This window comes from Macroventuria anomochaeta (genome assembly GCF_010093625.1).
Source record: "Macroventuria anomochaeta strain CBS 525.71 unplaced genomic scaffold BU25scaffold_55, whole genome shotgun sequence".
NCBI classification, from domain to species: Eukaryota; Fungi; Ascomycota; class Dothideomycetes; order Pleosporales; family Didymellaceae; genus Macroventuria; species Macroventuria anomochaeta.
In genome coordinates this window covers 134,124-153,987 of record NW_022985416.1, presented here as the reverse complement: position 1 = coordinate 153,987, position 19,864 = coordinate 134,124, and the positions used below count along the sequence as shown (strand labels likewise).

At 49.4% G+C, this 19,864-nt stretch overlaps 5 protein-coding genes across 5 annotated transcripts; 1 reads left to right on the top strand and 4 right to left on the bottom strand.

Annotated features, from left to right (window-relative positions):
- Positions 1-1,459: 1,459 nt before the first annotated feature.
- On the top strand, positions 1,460-2,115 carry BU25DRAFT_426496 (uncharacterized protein; the record flags this gene model as incomplete). The annotated part of the gene is made up of 2 exons (XM_033708424.1): positions 1,460-1,564; positions 1,759-2,115. The coding sequence occupies 2 exons, from the start codon at positions 1,460-1,462 to the stop codon at positions 2,113-2,115; spliced, it is 462 nt and encodes a 153-aa protein (XP_033555678.1).
- A 5,629-nt stretch (positions 2,116-7,744) lies between these two features.
- BU25DRAFT_354365 (uncharacterized protein) lies at positions 7,745-8,578 on the bottom strand (the record flags this gene model as incomplete). The annotated part of the gene is made up of 1 exon (XM_033703509.1): positions 7,745-8,578. One exon carries the CDS (start codon positions 8,576-8,578, stop codon positions 7,745-7,747), a length of 834 nt encoding a protein of 277 aa, XP_033555677.1.
- Positions 8,579-9,959: 1,381 nt separating this feature from the next.
- Positions 9,960-10,486, bottom strand: BU25DRAFT_435517 (glycoside hydrolase family 27 protein; the record flags this gene model as incomplete). Its single annotated transcript, XM_033708922.1, has 2 exons — positions 9,960-10,066; positions 10,138-10,486. The coding sequence occupies 2 exons, from the start codon at positions 10,484-10,486 to the stop codon at positions 9,960-9,962; spliced, it is 456 nt and encodes a 151-aa protein (XP_033555676.1).
- A 4,760-nt stretch (positions 10,487-15,246) lies between these two features.
- Positions 15,247-16,883, bottom strand: BU25DRAFT_416129 (F-box domain-containing protein). Its single transcript, XM_033707705.1, has one exon. The coding sequence runs from the start codon at positions 16,692-16,694 to the stop codon at positions 15,411-15,413; it is 1,284 nt and encodes a 427-aa protein (XP_033555675.1). The 5' UTR covers positions 16,695-16,883; the 3' UTR covers positions 15,247-15,410.
- A 558-nt stretch (positions 16,884-17,441) lies between these two features.
- Positions 17,442-18,864, bottom strand: BU25DRAFT_379643 (uncharacterized protein; the record flags this gene model as incomplete). The annotated part of the gene is made up of 3 exons (XM_033704203.1): positions 18,388-18,864; positions 17,996-18,334; positions 17,442-17,942 (listed from the first exon to the last, which is right to left on the bottom strand). Coding segments are annotated over exons 1-3 (1,020 nt in total), but the record flags the coding sequence as incomplete, so codon positions are not given.
- Positions 18,865-19,864: the final 1,000 nt, after the last annotated feature.

Here is a 19,864-nt window from a genome sequence, read left to right as displayed (position 1 = left end):
CCTGCTTCAGCCCGCTGGCAAACAACTTGTAACGGGGTCATGGTGCTGCAGGGAAGTAGGCTGTCACGTGTCGGGACAATGGCGCTAACCCATCGGGACGCTAGCGTGGTACGGATGAGAGCGCATAGATAATTGGGCACACAATGGCCAGGAAAACGGTAGCAATTAATCTTATGCGACCACCCCCCATTGTTACTAAGCTCGCTGTCACAGATACCCTTATACAACTACTCCAAAGTAGTCACCAAACACCTGTTGAAGTTGTGTCTTAAGCAAAGCTTGTAGACACTATTCGATTGGTTCTCGGGGATGAGCAGAGGTACAGAAAGCCGTTGGGGGTTGGTTATCACTGAGCGAGCTCGGAGCGGCAGAGGTTTGACCGTGATAAATCACCGTGATAAATTGCCGTGATAATCGCCGTGATAAATCGCCATGATAATCAGGGGGTAGTCGTCTAGTCAAAGACCATGGCGACTGGTTGCAATGAGTAGTACAGAGTATACTGTCTGGCTCGAGAGCAGGTGAGATTCCAATAACAAAGTTGATTGACAAGGTTGAACACGATGCCATAAGGGCAGCGTGTCTACTTGCTTATATACTTGACAGGAGGATTGATTGTACTGCTCATATCGAGTATCGTCAGTAACTTGATACTCGGTCCAATCAAACATTGTCGATGTGACCTTGATACTCGGTCCTTGGTGTCCTATTGATTGTTGTTGACATGGGTCCTCTGCAAGTGGGTTGGTATATGGGTCTGTGACAATCGTTTGTGTACGAGATCCACGTTGTATCCACTGCAGTCCTTTTCGTACAATCTTGGTTCATATAACAGATATTGCGAGTTGTTCATGGATCGTAACAGTGAGATTCCAATAACAAAGTTGATTGACAAGGTTGAACACGATGCCATAAGGGCAGCGTGTCTACTTGCTTATATACTTGACAGGAGGGTTGATAGTGGGTTGGTATATGGGTCTGTGACAATCGTTCGTGTACAAGATCCACATTGTATCCACTGCAGTCCTTTTCGTACAATCTCGGTTTGTATAACAGATATTGCGAGTGTTGATTATACTGGGTATCACTGACGCGGCTTCACAGCTCAGTCAATTGATACTGCAGTTCCTGGGCTGCTCTTGTCTTGTTGCGTAGTCCTGTTTGTTCAGTGTTGTTTTGCGAGTTGTTCATGGATTGTAACAACACCTTCACAACAGCCACGCGCTCTGCAATATCAAGAAGCCTGACTTTTAGGCTTTTCTAGAGTGCTAGGTAGCTACCTTTAACCACAAGCTTGTACTGAGCGCCTTCAAAGCCACAGGCGTGTTGCTGTTTGACCCCAACAAGGTCCTTCACCGCTTCCAGCAGCTCAATATTAAAGCCTACAACAGTACAGAGGACTCCACCGACGAGCTTGACTGAGTTTTCAGCTCCGCAGTTGCTGGCAACACCACAAGAGATGCTCGCTTGTTGCAATGCTCACTTCACGGGCTCTCTGCTCAAAACAAGCTGCTCAACCTTGAGAACCAGCATCACCAAGCTGCAATTACTACTAGGAATAGGCGTAAGGGCAAGGGCAAGGCGCTAGACTTTCACTGCAAACAACAGGACAAGCACAAGCTTCTCTTCTTCTCTCCCCGCAAAGTACAAGAAGCCTGCAAGCAGCAGCAAGCTGCAGAACAACAAGAGCTGGAAGAGGCAGCAAGGAAAGCAGACAAGAAGCAGATACAACACAACAAAAAGCTACTCTGAGAAAAGCTAGAACATGAGAGGCGTGTGGAGCGTGAAAGGAAGAAGGAAGAGACCACACAGAAGAAGGCTGAAGCACAGGCAGAGAAGCAACGCAAAAAGGAGGCTTGCGACGCTGCCAAATCTATACAATTGACCCAATTGGGCAAGCGCAAGGCCTCACAAATGGCGCCTACAAAGCCTCGCAAGATGCAGAAGCGTGCGGGTGGAGCTGTGGGTAGTTTTGTGGCCGCGCCGCCCACCCTAAGCCCTCCACCCAATACCACCCGCCGCGGCCGCAATGTCCACCTTCCCAGCAAATATAAATATCGCAAATTAATTGCAAGCTTCCAATTACTACTCCAGCACAAATTCTTGCAATCATGACTGTTGTGGGTGGCTCTACAGCCTCATTTTGGTAACACCATCGTTGGGTGCACAGACACGGTACCGTGCCAGACGGCAAAGCGATCAGGACAGCGAAACAATTGCTCTGCCCCACCAACCACCACCACCACCACCACCAACTTTAACATGCCGCAGTCACCCAAAATGGAGTCTATTGACGCTGCGCTTGCAGCTATAGAATCTCTAGAATCTGGAGAAAAACTCGTATACACGCAGATTGCTAAAAGGTTTGGTGTCAACCGCGTAACGCTTGCACGGCGGCATCAAGGTCTTACCACCTTGTGCACTATCCGCTATCAGAACCAGCAAGCTCTCCACCCACAACAGGAAATTGAGCTTATAGAATATATTGATCAAGTCAGCAAGCAAGGCCTGCCGCCTGATAGAAATTTGGTACAAAGACTTGCTTCACAGCTTGCCCAGAAAGAGCTTGGTTACCACTGGGTTAATTGCTTTGTTCAGCGCTATCCAGATCTTCTCAAATCAAAATTGGTCACCATGATGGATTGCAATTGCCACAGAGCAGATTCAGAACTGAAATACAAGCTATACTTTGAGCTTCTGCACAATAAACTTGATCAATATCAAGTTGAGCCATGCCATATCTACAATATGGATGAGAAGGGCTTCATGATTGGAGTCCAATTGCAATCAAAGAGAATCTTCTCTAGAGCCTCTCTAGAATCCAAAAATCATAAGGTCTTTGATCCAAGATGGCAACCAAGAGTGGATAACTCTGATTGCTTGTATTTGCGCTGATGGATTTCATCTTGACCCAAGCCTTATCTACCAAGGTCAATCTGGATTAATCCAGAACTCGTGGTTACAAGGCTTTGATCCAGATATCCACCGCGCCCAAATAATCTCATCATCCTCTGGCTGGTCAAACAATGATATTGGGCTTCAGTAGCTCAAACAGGTGTTTGATCCTGCCACCAAAGCAAAAGCTGAATTGTCTTACCGATTATTGTTCATGGATGGCCATCAATCTCACCTCATAATGGATTTTATCGACTATTGCAATCAAAATAAGATTCTACTAGCAATATTTTTGCCTCACGCAACCCATACTTTGCAGCCTCTTGATGTTGCCCTGTTTAAGCCTCTATCAACTGCGTACTCAAATGAGCTATCAAGCTTTATAGATCAGTGCCACGGGCTGCTACCTATCACCAAAAGCCACTTCTTCCCGCTGTTTTGGAGGGCCTGGGAGGCCTCCTTCAAGGAATCTTCAATCCTCTGGGCCTTTGAAGCTACAGGCCTATCGCCATTCAATCCAGAAGTAATACTCCAAAAGTATAGGACTATAGCTGCTGAGAGCAATAGCGAGTCCTCTAATATCAGCACATCTGATTGGAGAAAGATTAGGCAGCTGGTAGATTGCACCATCAACCACAAAGAGAGTAGGAAGATCTTGCAGCTTAATTGAACTATCCTCAAGCTATCTACCCAATCAAAGCTTATTCAGCACGAGAATGAGAGGTTACAAGAAGCTCTAATCAATGAGCGGCAGCGGAAGCAGCGATCCCAGCCTGGATCACTTGAGCAACCTGAAGACTACCATGGTGGAGCTGATTTCTGGTTGCCGCGGAAGGTGCGAGAAGCTTGCAGCCTCTATGAGCAGAAGAAGCGCGATCAAGAGCTATTACAACAACAAAAGCTGCTGCAATCCAAGCTCAGGAGGAGTCAAAGCTGATAAAAGCACGCAAGATTAATGCAAGGCGTCAGGCGCAAGCGGAGGCAAGGCTACTGAGGGAAAAGCAGAGGGGCTGATGAAGTTGCTGAGCGAGCAGCTCGTCAAGCAGCCCGCAAAGCAGCAAAACAACTTCAACAAGCTATCAGAACCTCCCAAAAAGGTAAGAAGAAGAGCTCTAAAGCTTGTACAAAGCCTATACCAAAAACATCTACTGCTGGTGATTGTGGTGGTGGTGCGCAGCCATCTACTTGCTCAACAAGCCTACCACCAATTTGATTGCAATGCAGCTGTAACATAAAATTGCCAGCAATATATAAGTAAATAGCAATATATTATATAACGTCTAGACTACTCTACTAAAACATCTTGCAATAACAGCCATTTGGTGCGGCTCTACAGCCTCATCTTTGTGGTGGTGGTTTGTGGGGTGGAGCGATTGTTTTGCTGTCCTGATCGCTTTGCCGTCCGGCACGGTACCGTGTCCGTGATCGCAATGCGCATGCACCACAATGCGCATCTTGGCATAATAACAGTATACTTTCTACCTCTCCTATCTCAACGCCACAATGTCTGTGAAGGAAGCTGTTGCAGAGGGATGTGCAACTTGTCATTGCAATGATTTCTCATATACCAAACTTGCCAATAAACATGGTGTAACACGCTCAACTCTGACGTGACAATTGAACAAGGAATGCGCATCAAAAGAGGACCAGGCACTTAGCCAATGATTGATGCACCCACACAATGAGGCAGAGCTAGTGCAGTACATCAGAGGACTCACAGAGCAACACCTTATGCCTACAAGGCAAATGCTGAAGAATTTTGCAACTCCAGTTATTGGAAGAGAGCCTAGCGAATCCTGGGTTACTGACTTCCTCAACCACAACAAAGATACCCTTATTACCGCATGGACCACCCCAATGGAGAAGGATTGTCACAAGGCCAACTGTGGTGAAAAGTACCGCTTATACTTTGAGCTTCTGCACCATAAGCTAGCCCAGTACAATCTGGAGCCTGCTCACACATACAATATGGATGAGAAAGGCTTTGCTATTGGTGTCACTGGCAGGAGCAAGAGGATCTTTGACAAGGTACTCTACAGCAAGAAGCACCTCAAGCAGTCTCTGCACAATGGCAACAGGGAGTGGGTGACGCTCCTGGCGTGCATATGCGCCAATGGATCTACTCTTCCCCCAGGCATCACCTACGCAGCCACTGGCCGGGCAGTTCAAGCCTCTTGGGTAGCTTCAATTGACAAGAAAGTGCACCAGTGTCATACTGACACGGCTTGCAGCCAACCAGTCCTTATACATCTGTCAACCCCTATTACCCCTATCTGTCAACCCCTATTACCCCTATCTGTCAACCCCTATTACCCCTATCTGTCAACCCCTATTATCCCTATTTTGTCAACCCCTATTAGTCAACCCCTATTGACAGCCCCTATCCGTCAACCCCTATTATCCCTATTTTGTCAACCCCTATTAGTCAACCCCTATTGACAGCCCCTATCCGTCAACCCCTATTAGTCAACCCCTATTGCACCCCCACTTTAGCTAGCCACCCATCTTGATATATATACCCCCTTCTTCCCACCTCTAGATAGCTCTTACTCATGCTTGCAATTCAATCCTTCAATCATCCAACTCCCTCATCACTTCACATTCACTCTTCACTCCTTTATACTTCTCTCTGATCCTTTGTGGTATTCCCACACTTGATCCCTTCTTCATCATTTATACTTCCCACTACTTGTGGTATCCCCACACTTAGTCTCTTCTACACCCTTATCTTCAACAAGCCTGAACCCTCCTTCTACCAATCCATCCATCTCAGAGAGCAGTTGGTATCCCCAGCTGGGTCCCTCTCACAACCAGGTACACTTCACCACCTCCCCAAATGGTTGGACAAACAACAATCTTGGTTTAACCTGGCTTGAACAGGTATTTGATTGCTACACCAAGGGCAAAGTGCAGAGAAAGTGGTGGCTGCTGATAATAGATGGCCATGGCAGCCATTGAACATGGGATTTTATCACATACTGTGATGACCATAAGATACTTTTGCTTATATTCCCACCACACACCACCCATACATTACAGCCATTAGATGTAGTCTGCTTCAAGCCTCTGGCTAGTAACTACACCAAGGAGCTCGATATTTGTATACAGAAGACTCAGGGATGGCTGCTTGTCAAGAAAGGAGACTTCTTCCCTCTTTTTTGGAAGGCCTGGACATCTACATTCACTGAAAAGTTGGTGAAGAAGGCCTTCTCTGCCACAGGAATCTTCCCACCTAACGCCAACGTTATCCTTGATAAGTTCACAACAACAACACCTAAGAGAGCTGCAACACCTCCTCAGCAAACTGCACCAACTGCAGTAAATGGAGAGCCACCGTGGCTCAAAGCTAAGACTCTACTTTGTGCAGCAATAGTAGAGAATGACAAGGTTGCTGGCCGTGAGCTTATGCAGTACATCCACCATCTTTCAGTGCAGAATCAGCTGCTTGAACACCAGCTGCAAGGCGCTAGAGAAGCTCTCACAGAGAAGGCAAAGATGAAGGATAAACAGAAGGTCTTGCCTTTGTACGTGCACACTCTTGAGTGGCATGGCAGAGCCAGATGGTGATCTCCTACATCAAAGGCAGAGGCTGATGCATGTGAGGCAGCATACAAGGCCTATGCAGCTGAACAAGAAGCAGCAAAGGCTACTGAACGTGAGCTGAAGAAGACTCAGAAGCTACTCAAGGATAAACGCAATGAGCAGGCTTGTGTGCAGCGTGCAAGGGAGAAGGAGGAGCAGGAGAAGAAGTGCATCCAAGAGCGCAAGGAGATCGATCAACGCAAGGCAGAAAGAGAGCGCAAGAAACACAAGCGCAACTCTCAAAAAGCATCACAGACTACTCAAAAAGGTAAGCGCAAGGCATCACAGAAAGTAGCACCAAGAAAGAAGCAAAATTGTGGCTCTGCAGCTGTGCGGAGTGGTAGTTTTGCTCATGAGCAGCCCTCAGCACCTGCACCAACACTCAACAGCCGCAGCTGCAAAATACTTCAGCCACACAAGTTTTGGTAGCAGATTTTGTCGTATAGGTCTATAGATCACTCCACCAAAAAATCTAGTTGCGATAGCCTTTGTGTGTGGCTGTAGAGCCTCATTTTTTTATGGGTGGTGTAAGTGTTGATGGTGCGCGTTGCGGCGCATGCGCATTGCGAGCACGGACACGGTACCGGTACGGTGCCGGCTCAGCACCGTGACACACAAGCTTGAACTCTCACACAACCTCACCTACCAACGCAATAGACGACGCCATCAACGCTATAACCGAGGCGGAGAGCAACAACGAGGAGGATTATACTGATGAGTATGAGCACTGGCGTGCTAACGAGCCGCGTTGGAGTCCTGAAGATTTTAATACCCAGGGTAATCCTGTGCGTTACTGGCTCATCTTGCGCGGCAGGTATCCATTGCTAGCACAGCTGGTGCTTGATATAACGACTGTATCTGCTTCCAGCTGCAAGTGCGAGCGACCTTTTAGCGAGCCTGGCGATCTATTACAACCTAAGCATCGTCAAATTGAATCACAATTATTAGCTGCTCTGCGTGTGTGCGGAGGTGGATGAGAGCAGGTTTGATGGGTGTTTGATGACGAGGTTGATGAAAGTACGTTGACTGACACTTCTATTGACAGTTTGTATGGCGTATGCCAGTGGGAAGAGTATTCACAATAATTCTAGTGCAACAACGGGATTTTGGCATACAACGAGTATATTTCCAAATCGATCAACCAAATCGAGTCCACAACACGATCAAACCCTCTAAATCCAGTCAAACGTCACCAACTAGCAAATACAATCAATCCCCCGCATGGATTTGACTTGATTTGATCGATATCCGGTATGCTGACTGCCATCTAAACATATTTGACAGTGACCTGAGAGCCACTGTTAATGGTGACATCAGTATAGACAGTGCTACCCTGCTTAAGGTCGATGACAGTAGCGCTGCTCAGACCTTCAGTTCCGCCGGTGCTGAGAGCAGCGCTTGCCTGAGTGAAGACAACAGTGCCGAAGTTGCTCAGAGCAACAAGGCTGCCATTCTGCTCGAAGTCCTCGACGATCCACTCAGCATTCTGACGACACAAGACAGAGCCGCTGGGAGCGCTGAGAGTCTGGCTGACACTCTTGCCGGTGCTGACGTTGGTGAGCTTGACCGTGCCCTTGGTAGTGGAGGTAGCAACGATGTCGACTTGGATGACGTTGCCAGCGCTGACGGCGAAGTTGCTGAAGTCGTAGGCGTAATCGGGGTACCACTCGTACCAGGCGTCGTAGGAGACAGCACCTGAGCTGGTCACAGTGAAGTCGATACCAGCCTGGAGAAGACCGCTGGCGCAGGAGTCGCCGTCGATGCCGACCCAGGCTGAGGACGACTCGGTACCGGCAGAGCCAACGTGCTTGGGAGTGGGGACGGTGAAGCGACCAGTGGCGGACTTGAAATAGCCGGATGAGGGTTGCTCGAGAACGACACCAGACCAGTTGGATGAGTACTCGACGTGAGCAGTGGTGTTGTCGGATCCCTCGATGAACTTGGCGTTCTCCTTGAAGTCGCTGCCAACCTTGACCAGAGGCTGAGTCCTGTGGCGGCGAGTGCCATCAGCACGAGACTGAACACGTTCAGCAAGAGTAGAGGGGCGAGCCAAGGCTGAGCCAGCAATAGCGGCGGAGATGAATGCGATGGAGAACTTCATGTTGAACGATTAAAGAAGCTTGTTGGTCTCGAGCGAGAAGCGAAGGGATCCAAGTAGAGCTGTTGAGCGACTGCGTTGCTGTAGTGCAGAACCTGCAATAACGGATATCGCTGACCTTTATATATTCGACTTTGGAGCTTGCTGCGACGTTGCTCACCTCCATGCGGATGCTCCGTACGATGGTGCGATAGCTCTCGAAGGTGACTTTCAATGATACCTTCCTAATATCTACTGATTAGATGCGTTCCCATCATGCTGGTATTGATGCTCGGTGAAGACTAAGGATCGGTCGACAAGATTGATTGGGCAAAGCGTCAAGGGCTGAGGTGGTCATTGGCTCTAGTTGTGCTTGCGAATTATGCTCGTGCATTCCGAACCTTGCGTATGGTCAAACGGCGATGCAGCAATGTGTTCGATGGTCACATGGGTGGTGGTCATTTGTTGCCTGGAGGCTGCGAGATTCGCCGACCGTAATGAAGTATCTCTGGGTCTCAGCGGGTCTTTCTGTGTGTAGGGAGTTGTGCCTTCCTTTTCAGGAAGCTAGCCGAAGCTCGAATGCGCAAGGCTTCCGGATTTGCAAAGACGCTATGGTGGCACTTCGACAGCACTTCTTTCGCAGATCTCGGAATTAAACTTTCAAGAAGCGGTGAATCCTTGCTTGCTCCCTTCTGGAGATAGTATTTGTTGCTCCAGCGGTGCTTGGTTTAGACTTGTCCTTGAGTTTCCTTGTTAGGCTGCGTTAAAAACTTGGACTGGGGACGTAATAGTAGGCGTTGATGGTGAGTAGTCGATGGCGCTCGAGAGAGGTGCAAATAGATTAATTGCAGGAGAAGCTTGTGGTTGCTTATCAGTGCAGCCGGCACTTGGCAAGGGTCAATGTGGCTATACTAGTACCAATTAGGCAGTTCACGATGTATTGCGCCAGTTCCAATTCAGATAACGTGCATCTTTGCTCGTATCTGGCGCAAGGCGAGATTAAATGTTGTTATATGCCGCGCTTCAAGCCTGCCAAGGTTGCTTGTGTGAGCTTGTTCGCCGTACGTGCAGCATGCGGTCGTTGCTTGAAGCAGGCACTCGCTGGCTAGTCAGGTCTCGCTGGCAAACCACAACAAAGCGTCGAAATATTGACTCTGAGTCACCGATCTCGAGTTATAGGTTTGCTTGAGTCTTGATTATGAGAGTTCAGTGACTAGTCGTACCCTTTGGTGGCGAACTACCACACATGCTCTCATTAGTGTGGATCCGCTGCACCTGTGACATTCGTCAATCCAGTAGAATCTCACATCCTTACAAGAAGAATCTCACTATTATTTTGAACAAACTTGAAGTTGTCGAACAGATCTTGGGCAGCCAGATCCCTTTCTCTCTCGTCTTCTGGGAGTCAACTGCTGTAGTACGCCCCATCCGGCCATGTGTACTGCCAATAGATTCCACAACACGGCAGTCCCAACGCACTCGGCTCCGGCCCTGCATCGTTTAGCAACAGTGCTGCAACACCATGTGGCGGCATTGAAACGGTCGGATTGCGCAAAGCTGTTCCATTGTTGGTGTGCATCCACAAGTTGAGACATTGTAGAGACGACCTGCGCGGATAGACCAGCTCCCGGTGAGATTGAAGAAAAGTTTTTGCGGTATATCGAGGGTATTGAGGAGCATAAACACAACGCCGTAGCTGCTGTTGTCGGACCAGTACTGTGTGGGGTGCGTAGCGTTGGACACGTAGTCGGGTTGGCCGTTGCCCCTGCAGAAGGGTACGATAGATTCGCCGAAATTGGGATCTTGGTTGATCTTGATGATGACGTGGTTCTTCAAGATTTCACGGGCCTCTTCACTTGCCTTGGGCAAGTTCGTAGAGATAAAGAGCGAACTCTTGAGCAGTGCCCATGCTGTAAAATGGTTATGCCTCATCATACATGAGGTTGCCGATGGGATTACCTTGACTTATGTTTCCCACCTCCAGCATATCCATATCGTAGTCAGTTACCCAGTACTGGAAGCTCGCATTGTCCATGATAGCAGCTAGTGAGTTCCACCGTGGCTTGATGTTGTCGTTGATGCGCCAGCTGTGACCAAGCCGCTTTCCCCAGGTTCAAGGTTACTGCCATCCCTATTCGTCGATCGAGAACCAGAAAGGCTTTTCGTCCTTATCGACTGCTCGAGCAGTGATAGCATCGGCCATGCGTTGAAAGCGGCCAATCGCTGAAGGTGTGGATGTCCTCCACTTCATGTCCATATGATCCTCAGAATCCAGCACATGTCTTGTACCCAGCATCTGGGTATGCCGACGTCGAGATACTGTCGGAGGGAGTGAAGATATCCACGGATCTCCATCTGTTTGCTAGCGGTCCGTTGCAGTGTTTGCTAACGGTCCGCTGCACTGATTGTCCAGCTCATTCGGTTAGCTCGGTTTGCTTCCCCAACCCTTCACTGCTATCCCCTTCTACTATATAGTCTCGATCGATTCTAGCCAATAGCTCAAAAAGATCAATCAACACAATCCACTCACTTCAACAGATACCTAGGCTTTTGAGCTTATTGGTCAAGCTTCGCATACCTGGAGGGAACTTCTCGGGATCTATGTCACCGGTCAGGGAGGAGAGCGATGTGGGAACGATAATGGCTTACCCTTCATCAACTCTCCGCTATTACCTCGCTCTTTTCTTGAGAAGCAATCATCAAAGATGATTGAGTTTTACCCTGCTTTGACAAGACTCTCGTCGACCATGGAGTGAGCCATAGCTAGGAGCATCTCTTCGTTCTACAGTACTAAGACTTAAGTCTGTTCGCGTACCGTGCACGGTCACCCAACGCCCGGATTCAACCAACGCCCGCTCCAAGCCTTCACGCCTACCACAAAAATGAGGTTGTAGAGCCACATACAATGGTTATTATTATAAGAAAACTTGGTGGTTTGTTCTATAGACCTATGCGACAAAGTTCCTCCATACAAATCAATTATATAGGGTGGCGGTACGGCCGCTGCGGGTTGTGTGAGTGCGAGCTGGCAGAGGAGGCGTTGCAGGCTTTGGACAACTACGAGCACCTACAGCACAACGTGCAGGCTTCTTTTTGGCTGCAGAAGCTTTTGAGGTTATGCGATTACCTCTTTGGGACAGTTGTATAGCTTTTTCAGTGTCGTGAACTTGCTTTTGATGCTCTTGCTCTGCCTTGCATTCAGCTGCTTCTTGGGCCTTCACAGCTTTCAGCTGGTCTCGCTCTTCCTTCTCCCTCACCCGAGCCACACGCTTTTCATCTGCTATCTTGGCCTTGTAGAGCTTATTAGCGGCTTTTAACTTCTTCATTTCAGCCTTTTTTAGCTGATCAGCTTGCTTCTCTTGTTCTGCAACAGCCATGCGAGCGCGCGCCTCGCGGAAGGCTCGAGGAGACCACATCATTGCTCCGCCGTGATACTCCTGGTGTTGTTGCAAGTCCAATTGCTTGTTGGATTGCTTCTGACACTTCTGATTTTGGTATAGCTTCTTGCGCAGGCCTTCAATCTCGTCGTGAAGGAGCTCTACCTGTGTTGAGAGGTGATGGATAGTTTGACCCAGCTTCCGTGCACCTACACTGCGCGGATCCTTCACCTCTGCACGTAGGGTTGAGCAAGCCCTGAGCCACTTGTCTGCAGAATAAGCCGTAGAAGCAGAGGAGACTGATTCTGAGTCCTCAGGGGTTATGTGGCGGAACCTATTGAGTATAATGTTGGGGTTTACTGGGTATATACCGGTGGCTGTGAAGGCCTTCTGTACAAGCTCCGCATTGAACGTAGATACCCAGGCAGGCCAGAATAGGCTGAAGAAGTCAGCCTTCGACAGCGGGGATAGGCCTTGGGATTGCTGGAGGTGGTTATCAAGTTTGCTGGCGTAGTGAGAAGAGAGAGGCTTGAAGCAGACTACGTCCAACGGCTGCAGAGTCTGGGTACTGTGAGGGGGTAACACTGCAAGTATGATCCGTTCCTGGTGACAGTATTCGATGAAAGCCTGTGTCAGGTGACTACCATGGCCATCTACAATCAAGAGGCGGTACTTCAACCGCGCCTTTGGCTTGGTATAGCGGTCAAACACCTGTTCAAGCCAGGCCAATCCAATGTTGTTGTTTGTCCAGCCTTTAGGCAAAGAAGCCACGTGAATTAGGTGTGTTCCTGCCTCGATATCGGCAACCCAATGTCTCTGGATGGTTGAGTTTTTTGACTCAAAGATGATACCAGGAGGGAGAGCAGTACCATCCGCGCAAATTGCAGCCAACAGGCTCACCCACTCATGTGAGCCATCTTGACAAGCCTGCCTAACCTCCTTCTTCTCATATTGACGCCTGCTGAAGACGCGCTTCAACCTGCCCAGCACTCCAATAGCAAAGCCCTTCTCATCCATATTGTACGTGTGCTCAGGCTCAAGGTCATACTCGGCTATTTTCTGTTGCAACAAGTCAAAGTACAGCTTGTACTTATACTCTGACTCAGCATTGTGACGATTAGAGTCCATACCCGTTGTCCATTGAGCCGTGAGCTGGTTGCTGTGACGGTTGAGGAAGCGTGTAACCCAGCTATTGGAGCAGCGATCTGACACAACTGCAGACGCAAAATTTTGCACCATGTCTCTTGTAGGTGGTAAGCGACGTGCTGTGAGCTCCTCTATATACCTCACAAGGTCTGCTTCTTGTTGGTCGCTGAGTTTGCGTTGGTTGTGGTTGGCAACGTGTCGGGGGACCTGCACACGCCTATGCGCGCACGACAACGTTGTGCGAGAAACACCATGATTTTTTGCAATTGTAGTATAGACAAGTTTTACATCTGGCTTCAATTTACGAATCTGCTCAAGTGCATTTTTAATTCCTGGCATGGTTGTTGAGTTATTACGCGTTGAAATAACGTCTATGTGTGGTGCACCAGGCGTTGGTTGAATCCGGGCGTTGGGTGACCGTGCACGGTAAGTGGACCGTGCAGCCTCATCAACACAATTGCATCAGAGACCCCACCACTTCCATCAACCATAACTCTATCAATATGACAGATTTCAGCGCAGTTATTTCAGCCAATCGAAGGCCTAATGCTGAGCTATCTATTCGCAAATGCGATTTTGTAATGGCTGCTATAGAGGCTGGGATGCAGACACGTGAAGTTGCCAACAAGCTGGGTTGCTCGCAACACTGTGTACAGAAAACTATTGCCCGTTGGAACAGCACCCACAACAACACCAGCAGGCCTTGTACAGGCCGACCACCTCTACTCAGCCATTGCCAACGCCGTCTGCTACTCCGAGTAGCTCGAAAGTACCCTAAAATACAATACCAAGATCTGCTAGAGGAGGCAGGACTCTGGGCACACGATGAGGCATACCCATTGGTCACAAAGAAGACTGTATACCAAGCCTTACTTGGGGAAGGATTACGCAACTTCAGAGCAAAGCGCTGCCCTAAAATCAATAGAGGCACAGCACTTTTAAGGCTTAGGTATGCTCAGGAGTGGCATGTGTTTGACTACAAGAGAAGGGTTATCAAGTTTAGTGATGAGTGTAGCATTGCCCGTGGTACTGGGGAGGATCAGGAGTGGAGTTTTCAGTATCCCTATGAGAAATTTGACCACAACAAAGTACATGAGATGAGTACTGGCAGAGCCAAACAGCAGATGGTGTGGGCCTCTATATGGGTGACAAGGGGTGGCCGAGTTGGACGGAGTGAATTGGTGATCATGGAGAGGGACTACACTGCCCAACATCACGGCTACTCGTCAGTTTTGTACTGTAACGCACTCAAAGATGGACTCTGCCCTCACTACAAACCTGGAGAGAGGTTTATGCAAGATAACGCCCGTGTACATGCTTCAAAGTACACTCAGAGATGGTTAGAGACCCATGGGGTATGGACGATTGAAGCACCACCATACTCACCTGATCTCAACCCCATAGAACACATGTGGTGGGCTCTCAAACGTAAGCTACATCATCTCCACCCTGAGTTTGACACTCTTGGAGATACTCAGGAGGAGTGGGATTGCTTTTGTGAGGGTATTAAAGAGGCATGGGCAGCACTTCCCGATAGACTGATCAGGCAGCTCATCTACTCAATGCCAAGGCGCCTCAGAGCCTGTGAGCGAGCCCAGGGTTACCAGACTAAATATTGAGACTCTGAGCATTCAATTGCTGCAACCAGATTCAATTTTCACCGTGTGGTTGTTGAGATATTGAGGTGTGAACATTCACTCAGAAGTCAAGATTGCGGCCCAAGCTTTTAGCGCGAACAGACTTCTGTCCACTCACTGTAGTTGCAACCGAAAGCGTTGAAGGCTGAATGCAATCAGCACATTGTTTTGAACAGGGTGACTCTTCAAACTTATTGTTATAACCCATTTTGGGTAACTTTACCATCCCATTGTTCAACGCTGCTGCACCGGCCGCCAGAAAGCTGAGGATTGCGGAGCGCATCTTCGATAGGAATAGCAGGACTGACCTCAAGTTATAGAAAAGCAGATTTCGTCTGACTGAGCTTGTGAACGCCGACCAAGAAGCAAGCCTCAAGCTTTATGTGTGCCTCAACATAGACATAACGTCTCGGTGAACCGGGGACATGTCAGAAGCTTCAGCGGCCCGCCGCTGTAGAATCTTCGAAGATCGTGAGATGTGTCCTGCTTTCGTTCGATGCTGCTCGTCCGTGTCAAAAAAAAAAGATATTACGTTTGATTTGTGGGATTTCATTCGCGCCCCGCAGTTTGCGTTTCCCAACCTGCCGGAGGTGTGCGTACATGAGAGATGCCCTACAATCATCTTGGCTGGTCGAGTCTGAGCTTAAAGCAACGGCAGCCAAGCTGTTCTATGTGCTTGCATGGATTCTATGCTGTCTAATCTGAATCTCTGTCACTATCTCCGTCTATGTCTTCGTCTTCATCTTCATCTTCATCTTCGTCTTCATCTTCGTCTTCATCTTTGTCTTCATCTTCGTCTTGGTCTAGCTCTCCAATTATGTCTAGTTGCAAATTCTGCTCTTTGCAGACCCTCTTTACTTCGCTCAATACCTTGTTATTGCCTTCCACAACGATCATCTTCTGCAATGTTCGCGCAACGATGCTCTTGTTCTCAAGCATTGCTAGCAGAAGATCTGTAACCTCTTCATCCTTACCCAACTCATTGAAGAACTCGAGTACTTCAAGCTCTGGGGGAAGACCAACCGAATGTAGGCGAGGTTTCTTAGAGGACTTGCCAAACAACTGGTAGTCCCAGTTCATCCGAAGTTCCTTGAGTGTCTGAAACTCTCTGAGACGTAATGTCTTGCGACAGCCTAATGTTGGGAAGTCGATTGTGATGCTTTTGAGCGAATGTGCTTGTGAGCTGAGCGCGATGATGTAGTCGCTGAAGCTGTCAGAGCTTTCTTCCAACTCGGGCTCCGGTTCCTCAAGCTGTGTCATTACGAACTCTTCCAGACCTATAGGGAACTCGAGCACATCTGACAGTGTGTCGTCGCTGATGTCGCATTCGATCAGGTGCAGCTTCTTTAGCGCCGTTTCGTGTGGGCGCTCGAGAGAGTCGAATCCTCGATCATCCAACTTCGCTCTCCGGATGGTCAGATTCTCCAGCTCGGGGTGGGCAAAGATGTGGATGTTCTCGCGGAGATCCCAGTATCCATCGTCGGCGCATTGATAAAAGAGAGTACATGTCTTGAGACAGGCAAGGTCGAAGGGTCCATTGAAGAGGCACCCAATACCATGCAATAGCTTGTCTGGTAACGAGATGTCAAGCTTTTCCAAGTTGGACATTCTCGACAACGAATGCGACGGGTCATAGTGATGGCGCAGTGGGGCATCCAGAGCCAGCTGTGACAGCTCGTGTGAGGGGTACGCCAACTTCACTTCATAGATGGCCGAGCCCCGTCGCGGTCGACGTCCCAGCGATTCACTGAAAGTAAGATGTAGTTCTGGTGTTTCGAAAAGGATGCTTTTGTACAGTACGGCGTCACTAAGACGGTGATAGCGCTTGTTCAATCGCGACACGTTGCACAAATCGCGTTTCGACGTGCGACCCAGTATCTCGAAAAGCTGGAGCAGAAGCTCATCAGGTAGCCTGTCGAGACGGTCACGCGCGGCATCCGCGCTTTCGGTGGTTGCTTCAGGGTCGATGTCGTTGGACATGTTGCGCGATGGTCCGGGCTAGGAGCCGTGACGTGGAAAAGTGGCCCTGATCTGCCGAAACGCGGGGAACCGAATGTGGGGAAGCAGCAAGGCTGCGAGTTGGCTACAGATGCAGGGCGAAAATGCAAAAGTAGTAATACGTGGTTCAAAAGGGAGAAATTCTCCGTGGCAAGAGATGTACAACTGAGGTGTTTGGACGTGACGTTAGGTCCAGGTGCGAGGTGGCAGGTGGCGTGAACAGCAGACTTGGCGCGACCAATATTTCCCTCCTGATTGGCCAAGACGATTGCCTTAGCCGCTTCTCCACTACCGCGGACGTCTCAACCACCTCAACACGTGCTCGACAACACTTTCGACCCCATCGTCGAGGGGTCCATTCTGCCTCCTTCGTTGAGAAGACTGTGCGTCATGTCCTACAGATAAAATGTCTTTTCGTGGGATCATTTCGTTACTTCCTTCTTCACCTCGTCTACGTACCGTCTCGCCCTGCTCAAATTTACGAGCGAATGACCTTAAGACAGTTGGAAGCATCATCCCATACATGCCGTACAGCATTACCCAATACCTGGCTACTTTACCAGCCTCCGCATACTTTGGCCCAAATCCCGCACTGTGATACCCGGAGCACCTCGAGATTGCCCCAAAGTGTCAGAGCTTGAAAGCTCGCGCATATCGCCCAGCTTTCGCTGGCTCATTTAGCGTCTCTTCATCCTGTTCAGTCTCGTCTTGATCCTCATCGCCCTCCACATCACCGACATGGAACAACAAATGCGAATCTACAAACGCCAGATCATCATCCGTCTCCGCCCTAAACACCGTGACCTTCGTAATCGTCTTAAGCCCTAGCTCCCGTTTATGTTGCATCAAAAAATACGCAAAGCCAGCACCATTCGGACTCCCCAGCAACGCATGTCCCTCGTCAGTCTTCGTATCAAACTCCATGCCAGGCCACTCGCTCAACTGCTTCCCCGCCTTCTGCAGACACGTATCAATGAGCTGGTTCGTCTGGTCGTTGCTGATACCCAGCATGAAGAAGTAGCGGATGTTTTTGATGTCGGGGTTGTTGCGGTTCCAGTATCCCCAGAGAATGTCCGAGAAGGCGCGGAGCCTGGGGAGTTTGGTGGGGTCGACGGGCTTGCGGCCGCCGTACCAGGTGTTTGATGCTGCGTAAATAGGCGAGTCGAGGAAGAAACCGAATATGGCGCCGCCGGTGGGGTTGATGCCGAGTTCATAGTGTGCTTGTGTGGCCTCCAAGTGCGTCAGCAAAGTAATCGCGAAGTTGAAGGTACCACCTCACTTACCTGGTACTCCATACCATCGACAGTATACCACTGATTAATCGCGGGAATCTGTCGTCCATTCTCTGTGGGCTTCGGGTTCCAGTGCTCGACTCGATAGCACGCGTTGTCTCCGCCTTCTGACTGCGGCTTGCCATTGAGCCTAAGAGCTTTCATGGCCTCGGGTATCTTCCAGTGATCGTTCATCTTGCAAGAGTAGGTGGAGGGGTTGACTATGGACCACTTCCAGACCACGAGCTCTCGTGTGAGATCACCTGTCCACGGGCTTGCGGCTGAAGGTGGAGTACGCTTGTCGCCCATCTGGATGCCGGCTTCTTCGTCGTCGCCGTTGAGACCGCACATCTGGTATTGAGTAGGTGGTTAGCCATGTACTCAATGGTCGGTATTACACGTACCAACGCGCTGCCCTTTTCAGCGAACTTCTTCCAGTCTACCTCGCTAGCATGGTCACCGTCGAAGAAGTCATGGACTACACTGTCGCGCCTGAACCTGATCTTTCGTCCACTCTGCTTGATTTGGTCCTCGTATGCTGGCGGTCCAGGCTTCCCGAACAACTCTTGGTGACGGCGACCCATCTGTGAGACACTTGAAGTTGCTTTGCCAACGTTGAGCGCGCGGCCAACAATAAAGGTAGCGATAGTGGCAACGATGGGAATCAGTTGCAATCACATAGTCAATGGATCAAGTGATGAGGCAGTGTGAGCACTCGGGAAGGGGTAAGAGAACTGCGCTATATGTGGGTCTGAAGTTTCGCTCGTCATGTGAGCAAGCGCGATGGTGAAGTGAAGGCATCGGTTGCCGCTAGTTCCCTACTACATATACACTACGTAAGGCAGGCGTTCTATGCCGGTAAAGGCCTACTTAATCCAAAGAGGAAAAAAATTCATCGACCTCCAAAAGACTTGGCCAAAAACTGTCACGGAGCTCTTCCGTGCCTCAACATCTGACGCAAACTCGCTTCCTGTCCACGCAAGAGCTTTCGTACGACAAACGACGCGGGGACTGTGTACACGCTACAGCGAGTACGCATGACCACATGTTGTATAGTCGGCTTGATTCGTGATCATAGAAGTACGTTAGCACACATCCGCAGAACGCAGTGCGTACAACTTGGACCTCAGGCTTCTCAAAACACCTCCTTGGTGAAAGCACGCATGCGTCTTCCAGAGGAATTTGCGTTCCCAATTGCAGACCATAGGAAAGTGCGGACAGGATGCGGTTTCGATGTTGCGTGACTGGATGGCGAACCGGATCCACTAGTCTCTCGCAAGCTAGTCTCGCAAGCTAGTCTCGTATTCGAGATCGCTCTCCAGAATGTGAAACAATGCATCCCCAACCCAAGCTTCTGTCAGAAAGTCATGGCTCCCATCAGCCTCGTCTGCACTTGCTGTGCGCGGATCCTGCACACAAAGCTGTTCAAACCCGGCTTCGATACCCAGAGGCTTGATCGATGAGGACTCTAGGTCTTGGAAGATACAGGGTCGGTCTATAGCTACCTTCAACCGCTTCTGTTCCAACTTTTCTTTACGTTTCAAGTCCCGTTCACTAGCGAGCTGTAGCTGGTATATTCGAATCCGTTCGTCCACTTTCACCGCTTTCCGAATGAGTTCTGCGGTATTACTGGGCTTTGGAGGCAGTGCGTATCCGTAGAGAGTGGTAGTGGTACGGAGGGGCTGGGGGATATTCGTCTCGCGCTCGTTGAGGGCTACCATCAATGTCTGCAGTTCGTGTCGCAATCGAAATAGTTCATGAGCGCGTACATCTGCTGTTGCAAGAGATGTTGTGAGATCGGGGACTTCGTTTGCATTCGGTTTTGCTTCTTCGGTAGTGCTGTTGTGGTGACTAGCAACATCACCGTCCGGCGCTCCTTCG